This window comes from Nicotiana tabacum, chromosome 2 (assembly GCF_000715075.1).
Source record: "Nicotiana tabacum cultivar K326 chromosome 2, ASM71507v2, whole genome shotgun sequence".
Taxonomy (NCBI): domain Eukaryota; kingdom Viridiplantae; phylum Streptophyta; class Magnoliopsida; order Solanales; family Solanaceae; genus Nicotiana; species Nicotiana tabacum.
Window position 1 is genome coordinate 105381715 of NC_134081.1, and position 13526 is coordinate 105395240.

Sequence of the window (13526 nt, forward strand, 5' to 3'; positions counted from 1 at the left end):
ATTAAATTAAAGAATTTGATTAGTCAAATAAAATAAATTATTAGTCCAAACGAAATATTATAATGTTTGCTAGCACAGAGGATATAATTAATATTGTGAACAAATTGAAGTTTTCTATTTGGAATTGAAAATTAAATTATCTCTTGGTTGAAATATATATGTGATATATATACATATAATTAATGTTTATTTATATAAAGTATGTATATAATATATTATTTGGAAATCCAATTTATAATTGGACGGACAACAAAGTCCAAAAATGGACGTGAGATTAGTTCAAACCCATTAAATATGGGATTGATATTTTTTAATATAAAATATTAGTTAATTCTCATAATCCAATCAAATTTGGAATTGAATTGGAACGTCCATAAAGGACAAGCTGACGACGGCGCACGTATCCCATTAGGAATGGTATATACGTTTCTCCAATGGAAAATTTCATAAGTTTATTTTGGAATAAACTTTTACCTAAGTAAATCATTACCTCAACCAGATAGGAAAAGGGTTTACAAGTGATGCTATATAAAGGATGATAAAGAAAATTTGCCACATTAAGTCTTGAGAATAAAAATCACTTTGTGAAAGAAGAATACAATACAAAGCCAAGAGAGAAAATACAATTACAAGAAAAGTGTTTCTTGATCTTCTACCGTTGAGTTGAGATTTGTGAGAAAAATTCCAGCACAAGCTTTCATTCAATTTGTTCGTGTATTTCATTAATCAAAGAGTTTATAGCAAGGATCGGTCTCGGTGTGAATACGCATAGAGTCTTCGCACTATCGATGAAATAAGACTCTCTTCACCAGGTACGTCTTAGACCCGATCTTTAACATGTAAATAAACCCCTCGCAGCAGAAGAATGGATGTCGTACATACAAGTCTTCATAGCTATTATTATCGTCTCTTCTTTTTCTGACTAATCCTTAGTAACCCATCTTCGGCCACGAACTTGGATACCCATCTCCAACAGGAAAACTCTTCAACAGTTTATTACAGAAAATGCAGGAAGCGGTCCACGGTACAATTCATTGAGCACATTATTATCATAAGTTCAACTTATAAACACAAACAGTGTAAATAATTTTTAAACTATATAGGTAAATCATTCTGAAGGGTTCACCATCAATAGAAAATCACTGCAGCAGAGGCAGAGGCTTTTGGGGCATTCATTAGCCTCTCCTCGAATTCCTGAACCTTACCAGACATAAGAGTAATTGGGCCATAGATCCACGTCTGCTTCTCCGCGAATATCACCATTTCCTCTAACACCATGGAACTCCTGAGCAAATATTCCACAAAATGAATCACATGCTTCTCCATTACGAAACCAGCTACCTCCACCGTCTTGAGGTGATGAGTCAAGCACTGGACAGGAGTATCTACCATATTCCAAAATTCATCTCCATCAAAGTCATATGGGTGAATCCACGAGGTTGCGTTCTAAAATAAGCACAAGAGGAAATATCCAGTTAAGAATTATCCTGAGCTATGTATAACGGATACTAACAAGGACTCGGAACTACAAAATCTTAGGGTAACACATTATGAAAATACATCTATAGTTACTGTGAAACAAACATAGAAAATCATACATGTTTAGAAATTTAAGTTTCCACCTTGAAGAAACATGATGTCTTATGTTTCTACTTGATGGTTTCTCATGACTCCCCAAATAATGAGTAAAAAGGAGATTAGGGAAAAAAAATCCTATTTGCATATAGTAGAGAGACACTCACATTTCACAGTAGGGTCCCTTATATGAAATTTAAAAATGCTATTTTTAAAATAATGGAAAATTCCAAAGTTAGTATTCAACACATCCCAACATGCCAACTCGGGTTAGTGTCCTACCAGTGTCTGATACCAACATGTTTCCAAATCTTTAGGGTCAATGATAATAGGCTCGACTCAAACATTGCAAAGAATACAGTTAACAGCAAGAGCAATAAAACAATTAAATTTTGTCATACTCGGGATGGATAATCATAGTAAGCAGTTATTTCAATGATAAGATTCTCCAAGCTAGGACAGTGCTTCAGCAAGTTCAGTATTCCTGGTAAGTGCCATTTCACAAAATCCAATTGAAGGTGAAGCATCTTGCAACTGAAGGTCGGAGCTGGTAGATTTGTCAACTGCCATGAAGAAAATACCTAGGCAGACAAAAAATAAAACACAAAAGTTAAAGAAACTAAATAAATAGATTTTTGCATAAGAATATTCAAGCCCTTGGTCAACATTCTTTGTTTCTATGTGAAACATGAGTATTCTCCATCTATTTATTTGAACAATGCATCTCTACACCATGAAAAAGATATTGTCTGTAAGTTCAAATTAAGATTAAACACATTTGACGCTTAAACACATTCAATGCGCTGCACAAATTTGGTGTGTGCTTCAGCACATAAGTAAATTATTGTGTTGGCCAAAAGGACTATGTCTAAAAGGAAATGGTCCTATGCACTGTGAACGATGCTTCTAAGTTATCAAGAAAACAAGGAGGTTTCTTCCTTAGGTATTGATATGATAAAGAATGCAATCAAAGAGATGCTTACAATAGCAAAGAATGCTACATCCACCAAATTGGACGTAAATGCTTGCTAAACTGAACCATGAAAATGCAGACATCTAAATTGCTTAGAGGAAGTAGCCCACAGTCATATGACAGCTTCACTATACTCTGAGTTTTTATTGTCTAGCATATATAAGACTCTACATTAAAGAATATGCCTTTTGCTGATTGCACATTTACCATTTCTGAGTTTATGGAAAATAATATGAGAAGGGTGTGTTTGTAATCTGATGATATTAAAATAAAACTTTCTTTTTTCGATAAATTAAAATAAAATTTCTTAAGAAAAGCAGAGAAGCACAAACACAAAATGACAATTTAATCAAGGACGAGTGCCGACAACCACAAGGTACAAAATCATTAAAAACTGAATGCACAATGTACATGAAATATTGATGGATGCCTAAACCTGAGACCTTAAAGACAAAGTCCAACACCATAACCCCTCCGGTCCATAAATTTATTGATATTCCTATCTTGAATAGAAGAGTTTATAGTTAGTGTGTCCACCTAAAACGCTATTTCTCCATAGAGTCAGAAATCTCAAATATACCTGGAGAAGTTGTTGAGAAAGAGAAAAAGCCACATACCAGAGCAAACCAGGAACATAGCTTGAGAGTTTTGGCCCCTGTAATTGTTTGGAGGAGTATTCTCATTTCTTGATAATCATTGTACTCTTTGAAATCAAACTTCTCCATACGATTGACAGACACTTCAACAATAGATGCTACATTGGTAATATCCAGCACCTCCACAGTTCCAGACATGTCTAATGATAGGAGAGTTGGACAGGAGACGTGTATCCTTGTTCCAAACCATCTAATGCCAAGTACCAATGTCTTTAAATTCGAATTGAGCAGAACCAGTCTTCTATGGCCGTAGCAAAACCACAGAGTCAATTCCTCAAGCACCGGGCAACCAGATAGAATATAATCCATCGATTGATCCATTAGCATAACATTATCAAGATAAAATGTTGTTAGAGCCTTCAGCTCGCTCTTCTTTTTCGCATTTATCTTACAGTATGCCAATCGGAGTTCAACCAAATGAGGACTGCTTAGAACAAAATTAGGCAGATCATAATAAGCCTGGGGCTCAAATGTACCATGTGCAGAGAAAGACAAGTCAAGGACCTTCAAATTCTTATTTAATGCGAACTGGATCCAGGTACCAATTTCATTAGCCATTCTTTTCTCACTCCTCAAACAGTCATACTGCCATCTGTCTGTTCTACTGGATACTCTCTGTCGAACTGAATGAGATAAGCTAAAATAAAAATCAAGGCATAACTTATAAAGAGTTGGGCTCTTATTAAGAAGAAGCACATGACGAACAAAGTTCAAGAACCTTTCGTCATAGTCAGGACGATTAGCTTGACTATAATAGACGCAGTTGTGCCCCGGAAACATGCATTGATCAAAAGTGAGTGTGTGGATGAATGGCCAGAGGTGATTAAATCATCGAATCAAGATTGTGTTCAGAGAATCGATTGTTGGCAATAAGGAGAGAATATGGATGAGGATGGCATCTGGCAGTCCACTTATACGGTCTTCGTTAAAGTTACAGCTTCTTTGCCTTGCAGACATATTCCTTCTGTAAAACAACATAGCACATTTTTAGGTGCGATAAATTGCAAGCTATGAAATGACTGAGCATATGTTATTCCTAGAAACCAAGAGGCACAGAACAAGAACTTTCCTCCCTCTAGTTAATCAGGCTGAGAAATCCTCGAGCGATAATCTCAGCATATTAAATTTCCATTTAGAGATAACAATTCATGATGATAAAACATGGGATCAAAGAGATTGGGAAACTTTTTAAGTAATTACCATTCATAGTTTGGATCAAAAAGTTTCTAAGTAATTTCATTAAGGACATACATCTGCCGAAGATCCAAAACTGAATGCATAACCTTCTATACGAGGCAAATTGATCCCGATACAATGAGGGAACATATACCGATGAGGATACACTATACGACATTTGAAGACCATTATGTGCAACAACAATGACAAGAGAGAATGAACCTGCAAGTGCTTTCATAATGAAGCACTTCAACCCTGGAGAGAAAAAAGCCCCAGATCAACTTTCCTGAAGCAAATACTTCAGCTTCCTCGGAACAGAAGAACGATGTAGTAGAGAGGGAAAAAAACTCCAGATTTCGAAGGCAGCATCAGCGTGCGTTGCAAGTCTTCAAAGCAATTATTATCTGCTCTTGTTTTTCTGACTAATCCTTAGTAACCAATCTTCGGCCACGAACTTGGATACCCATCTCCAATAGGAAAGCCCTTCAACAGTTTATTACAGAAAATGCAGGAAACAGTCCCCGGCACAATTCATTATGCACATTATTATCATAGAGTTTTAACTTAAATACACCGATAGTGTAATAATTTTTACACTATCTAGGCAAATCATTCTGAAGGGTTCACCATCAATAGAAAACCACTGCAGCAGAGGCAGAGGCTTTTGGGGCATTCATTAGCCTCTCCTCGAATTCCTGAACCTTACCAGACATAAGAGTAATTGGGCCATAGATCCACGTCTGCTTCTCCGCGAATATCACCATTTCCTCTAACACCATGGAACTCCTGAGCAAATATTCCACAAAATGAATCACATGCTTCTCCATTACGAAACCAGCTACCTCCACCGTCTTGAGGTGATGAGTCAAGCACTGGACAGGAGTAACTACTATATTCCAAAATTCATCTCCATCAAAGTCATATGAGTGAATCCACGAAGTTGCGTTCTAAAATAAGCACAAGAGGAAATATCCAGTTAAGAATTGTCCCGAACTATGTATAATGGATACTAACAAGGACTCGGAACTGCAAAATCTTAGGGTAACACATTATGAAAATACATCTACAGTTACTGTGAAACAAACATCGAAAATCATACATGTTTAAAAATTTAAGTTTCCACCCTGAAGAAACATGATGTCTTATGTTTTCTACTTGATGGTTTCTCATGACTCCCCAAATAACGAGTAAAAAGGAGATTAGGGAAAAAAGTCCTATTTGCATATAGTACAGAGACACTCACATTTCACAGTAGGGTCATTTATATGAAATATGAAAATGATATTCTTTTATATAAAAAAAAAAAAGGAAACTGCCAAAGTTAGTATCCCAATCATGCCAACTCGGGTTAGTGTCCTACCAGTGTCTAACACCAACATGTATTACCATTGCAAAGAACACAGTTAACAGCAAGAGCAATAAAACAAATAAATTTTGTCTTACTCGGGATGGATAATCATAGTAAGTAGTTATTTCGATGATAAGATTTTCCAAGCAAGGACAGTGCTTCAGCAAGTTCAGTATTCCTGGTAAGTGCCATTTCACAAAATCCAATTGAAGGTGAAGCGTCTTGCAACTGAAGGTCGGAGCTGGTAGATTTGTCAACTACCATGAAGAAAATACCTAGGCAGACAAAAAATAAAACACAAAAGTTAAAGAAACTAAATAAATAGATTTTTGCATAAGAATATTCAAGCCCTTGGTCAACATTCTTTGTTTCTATGTGAAACATGAGTATTCTCCATCTATTTATTTGAACAATGCATCTCTACACCATGAAAAATATATTTTCTGTAAGTTCAAATTAAGATTAAACACATTTGACGCTTAAACACATTCAATGCGATGCACAAATTTGGTGTGTGCTTCAGCACATAAGTAAATTCTTGTGTTGGCGAAAAAGACTATGTTTAAAAGGAAATGGTCCTATGCACTATGAACAATGCTTCTAAGTGATCAAGAAAACAAGGAGGTTTCTTCCTTATGTATTGACATGATAAAGAATGCAATCAAACGGATGCTTACAGTAGCAAAGAATGCTGCATCCACCAAATTTGATATAAATGCTTGCTAAACTGAACCATGAAAATGCAGACATCTAAATTGCTTAGAGGAAGTAGCCTACAGTCATATGACAGCTTCAATATACTTTAGTTTTTATTGTCTAGCCTCCATAAGACCCTACATGAAAGAATATGCCTTTTGCTGTAGGACTTAGGATATTGACTTATCTACCATTTCTGAGTTTATGGAAAACAACATGAGAAGGGTGTATTTGTAATCTGATGATATTGAAATAAAACTTTCTTTCTTTTTCGATAAATTAAAATGAAATTTCTTAAGAAAAACAGAGAAGCACAAACTAAAGATGACGATTTAATCAACAAGGACTTGTGCTGACAGCCACAAGGTAAGTGACAAAAGCATTAAAAAACTGATTGCACAATGTAAATGAAATGTTGATGGATGCCTAAACCTAAGACGTTAAAGACAAAGAGCCCGTTTGGATTGGCTTATTTCAAGTGCTTTTAAGGCAGAATAACTTTAAAGTCATTTTGTAATGTTTGGATAAAGTAAAAAAAGTGCTTTTAAGCACTTGTTTTTAAGTTAAAATGATAAAAACAAGCCAAAAGTCAAAAGCTAGAATTACTAACTTATTGGTTTATCCTTACAAGTCACTTAAAAAAAGCCCATCCAAACGGGCTCAAAGTCCAAAACCATAACCCCTCCGGTCCATAAATTTATTGATATTCCATATCTTGAATAGAAGAGTTTATAGTTAGTATGTCCACCTAAAAGGCTATTTCTCCATAGAGTCAGAAATCTCAAATATACCTGGAGAAGTTGTGGAGAAAGAGAAAAAGCCACATACCAGAGCAAACCAGGAACATAGCTTGAGAGTTTTGGCCCCAGTAATTATTTGGAGGAGTATTCTCATTTCTTGATAATCCTTGTACTCTTTGAAATCAAACTTCTCCATACGATTGACAGACACTTCAACAATAGATGCTACATTGATAATATCCAGTACCTCCACAGTTTCAGACATGTCTAATGATAGGAGAGTTGGACATGAGACGTGTATCCTTGTTCCAAACCATCTAATGCCAAGTACCAATGTCTTTAAATTCGAATTGAGCAGAACCAGTCTTCTATGGCCGTAGCAAAACCACAGAGTCAATTCCTCAAGCACCGGGCAACCAGATAGAATATAATCCATCGATTGATCCATTAGCATAACATTATCAAGAGAAAATGTTGTTAGAGCCTTCAACTCGCTCTTCTTTTTTGCATTGATCTTACAGTATGCCAATCGGAGTTCAACCAAATGAGGACTGCTTAGAATAAAATTAGGCAGATCATAATAAGCCCAGGGCTCAAATGTACCATGTGCAGAGATGGACAAGTCAAGGACCTTCAAATTCTTATTTAATGCGAACTGGATCCAAGTACCAATTTCATTAGCCATTCTTTTCTCACTCCTCAAACAGTCATACTGCCATCTGTTGGATACTCTCTGTCGAATTGAATGAGATATACTAAAATGAAAATCAAGGCAGAACTTATAAAGAGTTGGGCTCTTATTAAGAAGAATCACATGACGAATAAAGTTCAAGAACCTTTCGTCATAGTCAGGACGATTAGCTTGACTATAATAGACATAGTTATGCCCCGGAAACATGCATTGATCAAAAGTGAGTGTGTGGATGAATGGCCAGAGGTGATTAAATCGTCGAATCAAGATTGTGTTCAGAGAATCGATTGTTGGCAATAAGGAGAGAATATGGATGAGGATGGCATCTGGTAGTCCACTTATACGGTCTTCATTAAAGTTACAGCTTCTTTGCCTTGCAGACATATTCCTTCTGTAAGACAACATAGCACATTTTTAGGTGCGATAAATTGCAAGCTATGAAATGACTGAGCATATGCCGTTCCTAGAAACCAAGAGGCACATAACAAGAACTTTCCTTCCTCTAGTTAATCAGGCTGAGAAATCCTCGAGCGATAATCTCAGCATATTAAATTTCCATTTAGAGATAACAATTCATGATGATAAAACATGGGATCAAATAGATTGGGAAACTTTTTAAGTAATTACCACTCATAGTTTGGATTAAAAAATTTCTAAGACAAGGCAAATGTATTTTTAGATTCAATCACTTTCTAAGTGTACCCACTGATATAAAAAACAAACTTCAAAAGGAATCCACTTAGAAGAGTTTTAAGGGAAAAAGAAATGTATACGCGCACATATCCAAGGCATCCACCTAAAAGATAAACAAACAGAATCATAAACCAAAAGAAAAGCTTAACAAGTTTCTAGTATCTAAACCTAAAAAATATCAACAGAAACACATGGACCAATAAGTAGCAATGCAGCTCAGGTTACAATGTCACATAACTACATTTTATTCGGAGATCCAAAAATTTGAAAACAACGCAGCAACCCGGATTTGCTATTCTGAATGGGCCCTACCAAAAGTTTACCGGCACACAAATGTGATAAGCGCATAAAATGTATACCAATTCTCTTTTGTAGATGACCTCAATCCAAAATCTCATATATAGCGTCGAGCTTACAATAGACTCAAACCAAATTTTAACCATAAAAGGGAGACAAAATTTTAATATCTAAAACCAGAGTACTTAGACCTTTTACACCCTGAAACAGAAAGAAACTGAAAATCATAAGATGCATTGATAAAAGAAAGATCCAATACAGTTTAAATCAAAGCAGGATTCTCATTCGGGATTCAACATTTTGAACACAATGCAAAATCCTAGATTTGCCAAACCTAAACGCCCCTACCAAAAATGAACCTGTATAAACATATGAGCAATTCCAGCCATAAAGTTAACAATTATCCAAAAGGAAAGAGAATGAATAGCATAACATTTTTTCATATACCTGTTTCAGGACTGATTTTTCTAGTGTTAGATAAGAAATCAAGCCCTCTTTTAGCGCAAGTTACACACTCGCCTATTTAGTACAGAAACGATATGAGTTTTGCTTCTGAAAATTACAGTGTTACACGAAACTTATATAGAGGATATCAGGCGCTTTCGGCCAAAATATCTTACCACTAGGCTCACTCCGGTGCATGCTTTGCTGTCAGTAAATTAGATACAATCGTCCGCTATAAGCAACCCTCGCTTCGCAATAAATAAGTCAAAAATTATATATATGTCAATAACTTCATATCACAAGGGTTATATGTAACCAATCATAAAAGTAGTATAACGTCGCAAAAATACAACACAGCCATAACAGGAAATCTAAAACTACTCCTATATATTAAATTCCTAAATTATTCACGCGACCTTGTTCCTACCATATAGAGCTACTCAAATTGAGAAATTCTTACTTAAATGAAAAAGGAATAATCAAGGTATTTACCTCAAGTATTCAGAAACCACGTCGCTCTTTTATCTGAATTTGTATGAGTGCCACTGCGTTGACCTAGATTCTAGCAACCACAAGCGTCTAAGATGACTCCATTGTCAATAAAAAACTGCATTTTCGCCTTAAAGCGGAAAAATAACTCCAGTTCCATTGCCAACAATCGATTCTCTCAACACAAACTAAATCCGAATTTCCTTGACCCCAAATACTTTTGTAGATCAACTTTTCTTCCCTTTTGGAATTCCAAATAAATTGCAAGCATACTTCCTAACCGCACTCTCTGTCATCGATTTCTTCCCAAAAGTAAAAGATAAAAACATACTTGGTTCAATTCGATCAAACAATAACATAGTCCAAGAGTCTGCTAGAGCTACCAATAAATTTATTTATTGTAAAAACTAAATAATAAGCAAATTTCTAAAATGTGCAGCTCTCATGTTCACAAAGCACAATATTAGGTCAGAATTATCAACACACTTCATATCAATTTCAAATTCTTGAGCTTAATCTTAGGATTAAAACCATAGCCCCACAAATGTTTTTACACAAATAAACATGTAATTCAAATCAAAAGAGCTTAATACCACGGTGTGGATTCATATTTCATAGTTCATATACGCATGCATGAATTCAAATCAAAAGAGCTTAATACTACTATGATTTGAAAAAATTATACAGAATTTTAAATAACTACTATGAAAGAGCAGCAACAAGCCATCAATACTAGTATTATTTGGTTTAATTATAACAAAATATTTCTTCCCTGAGTGAGGACTGAATCACCATTGCAGCAGAAAAACACTATTTAAGCAAATATTCAGAAATTGATTAAAGGGGAAACCCTCAACTGGGCCAAGATCGGTGTTACACTTAACAGCTTCAATTTCGACTTTCACGGTCTCCAATATTTATCTTAATCAACTGCACTCACAATTCCAAATTAATTAAAGTCCTATTTACTATATGTATTTCCAGCTATTCAAACTCATTCATATATTAATTTCACATTTGGTCCATAAACTTTAGCCACTATATAATTCAAGTCATGAAACTATTTTATTTTACGCTAAAGTATTCGAATTATATGTTAATTGCTCAAAAAATACACATGACTTCAGGTTGTGACAATGTCATTCTTCATGCATCCAAGCTATGTTTTGTCGCTCTATAACTTTTAAGTCACAAAATTATAATAAAATTAAACTCATTGTAAAATATATTTAAATAAATAAATAAAAAGTATATTATAGAAAAATAATTCATAAAAAAGATTACTATGTACTTTAAAAATATCTTTGTAACTTATGGTCTTGTTATTGTGACTTGATTTTGTTGGAGAAATATACTTTCTTGAACTTTATACTTACTTAAGAAGTTTAAATAGAAAGTGATTAAGAAAGTGAAAAATGTAATAAGATTTAAATAAAATAATAAGTTTTGAATTTAATATCTATTAAATCTAAAATGTTAGTACTAAGTTGCATAATAATGTTAATTTTAGTATTTCAAATTAGCACATGTTAAAAATATTACTCCATTAATTTGCTAAAATTTACTCCAACTACTTTAGCATATTATTCGATATATACTATTTTTTATTTTCTCTTGTTCTTTTTACTTAAAACTTCTTGAACTGCAAGAGAAACATAGCGCTTCATAATTTTCTCTTATTCTTTTTACTTAAAACTTCTTGAACTGCAAGAGAAACATAGCGCTTCATAAACTCACCGAACTATATTTTTTTTTTAGTTGGTAGAACTTGTACTGACATTTAAGTTAATTATCCTGTTTTGGGAGTGGCAAATTGACAAAATCTACTAACTTTTGTATTAATTTCAGTTCATATTTATCCTCGTAAAACACATAAAGATAATCTGGAATTGAAGTCTGGTCATATCCATAGTTATAAACTCTGGCTTAATTAGTGTAGCTAATGTATTCCCTGCACTAGTGGTGCTTTTTGTTGAAGTTTGGTGATTGTTATATTTATGGTCAAATTTTACTCTCTCTTCCCACTACTAGAAATCCGGTAAAAATCGACCACAAAAACCGACCAACGTTGGTCGGTAATGGTAAAAAACCGACCAAAACGCGACCATTTACGTGTGGACGGTATTTTTGTGGTCGGAAAGGCATACCGACCAAAGTTGGTCGGAAATTACCGACCAACTTTGGTCGGTCAATTAAATTAAAAAAAAAATATTGCAAAAAAAATCGACCAAAGTTGGTCGGTATTTTAATTATGTAATAAAAATATTCACCATCTAGGAATCGAACCGGAGTCTGTACTGTGGCAGAATACTATTCTACCACTAGACCATTGATACATTTTGTTTTAAGACTATCTTTTATTTGATTTATATTCTTTAATTGAATTTTCGCACGAAAATAACCGACCAAAGTTAGTCGGTTTTATTAAAAAATTACCGAACAAAGTTGGTCGGTTTTTTTAAATGACCGGCCGAATTAACCGACTAATTTTGGTCGGTTTTTTTAATATTAATTTTTATTTATTTTAATTGAAAAAACCGACCAAAGTTGGTCGGTTTCTTGAAACATAAATTTCGCGGGACACAAAAATAGTTTTCCGTATTTTTGCGCAAAAGAAAACCGACCAAAGTTGGTCGGTTTCGTAAAAAATATATATATATTTTTTTTTTTGAAAAACCGACCAACTTTGGTCGGTTTTTTAACCGTCAGTCGATCTTGGTCGGTTTTTGCCAAATTTCTAGTAGTGTCCCTTTTCATATTTTTCGCATACTCCTTAAGAAAGATATATATAATAGCTCTAGTTTGTTAGTTTTAATTGGAATAATAAGGATATATTAAAAAAAAGTAACATAAATAATTTCTTGTTTTTCTAAAACGCCAATACTTTTAAAATAAATCAACTTTGTTAACACGACTAATATTTGAAATAGGAGGAAGTAGTGGTAAATGCTATGACGAACACTAATTTTAGTCTTTTACCCGTAAACAATTGACTTGGGAGCACTTGGACAAAAGAAATTTTATAGCATCTATAACTGACTTCAAATTCGTACTCATCAGGAAAATAATGATAACTCTAATATTATCTCCAGTTATCCTCATAAACCACTAGATAATGTAGCATTGAAGTTTGTTCACATCTCTTAGTTTTCAGTTACAAACTTGGGTTTGTATTTGACCTTGGACTTATCGCAATTTGTTTGTATCTGCATGGCAAGCACAAAAAGATAGTTTATAACAGCTAGTATCGGCAGAGGCGGATCCAGTGTGAGAGTTACAGGTTCAATTGAACTCATAACTTTCGACGCAGAGTAGAAATTTATGTGTAAAAATTTATTAAAATTACAAAAATAATAGATTTGAACCCATAACTTTAAATATATAATGGGTTCAATGTTAAAAATCTTAAAAATTGAACCCATAAAATTTAAATCCTGGATCCGCCTCTGAGTATCGGTATCGTTTGTACTAATGTGGAAATTAATGCCAACTCCATATCTACTTATCCTCATAAATCACAAGATAACTTAAAATTAAAGTCTAACCACATCAATTTGTACATTAATGTCTAACCACATCAATTTGTAGTCAAGATCTTATTTGCATAGCTCATGCTTTGATCATAAACTCGTCAGTTCTTTCAAAAAAAAAATGCGTCGCAAAAGAAAAAGATAATAGATTGAGGCTTTAGGTAAAATTGATCGACCCTTTACTATTTCACCAATTCTTTTGAAGTAAACCAAATTTT

General features: G+C 34.1%; 2 protein-coding genes across 2 annotated transcripts; both read right to left on the reverse strand.

Annotated features, from left to right (window-relative positions):
* Window positions 1–1128: 1128 nt before the first annotated feature.
* Window positions 1129–3984, reverse strand: LOC142167815 (putative F-box protein At1g60180). The gene is made up of 3 exons (XM_075227827.1): window positions 3166–3984; window positions 1977–2156; window positions 1129–1446 (listed from the first exon to the last, which is right to left on the reverse strand). The coding sequence occupies exons 1-3, from the start codon at window positions 3982–3984 to the stop codon at window positions 1129–1131; spliced, it is 1317 nt and encodes a 438-aa protein (XP_075083928.1).
* Window positions 3985–5009: 1025 nt separating this feature from the next.
* Window positions 5010–8239, reverse strand: LOC107822018 (FBD-associated F-box protein At5g60610-like). The gene is made up of 3 exons (XM_075227828.1): window positions 7216–8239; window positions 5918–6003; window positions 5010–5327 (listed from the first exon to the last, which is right to left on the reverse strand). Exons 1-3 carry the CDS (start codon window positions 8237–8239, stop codon window positions 5010–5012), a joined length of 1428 nt encoding a protein of 475 aa, XP_075083929.1.
* Between the last annotated feature and the right edge of the window lie 5287 nt (window positions 8240–13526).

Coding starts and splice junctions, on each gene's coding strand:
- LOC107822018 (XM_075227828.1), bottom strand. CDS start 8,239: ATGTCTGCAAGGCAAAGAAGCTGTAACTTTAATGAAGACCGTATAAGT. Junction 6,004..7,215: donor TTTCTCCACAACTTCTCCAG/GTATATTTGAGA, acceptor TTGTCTGCCTAG/GTATTTTCTTCATGGTAGTT. Junction 5,328..5,917: donor CAATTGGATTTTGTGAAATG/GCACTTACCAGG, acceptor TGCTTATTTTAG/AACGCAACTTCGTGGATTCA.
- LOC142167815 (XM_075227827.1), bottom strand. CDS start 3,984: ATGTTTCCGGGGCACAACTGCGTCTATTATAGTCAAGCTAATCGTCCT. Junction 2,157..3,165: donor TATGTTCCTGGTTTGCTCTG/GTATGTGGCTTT, acceptor TTGTCTGCCTAG/GTATTTTCTTCATGGCAGTT. Junction 1,447..1,976: donor ACTATGATTATCCATCCCGA/GTATGACAAAAT, acceptor TGCTTATTTTAG/AACGCAACCTCGTGGATTCA.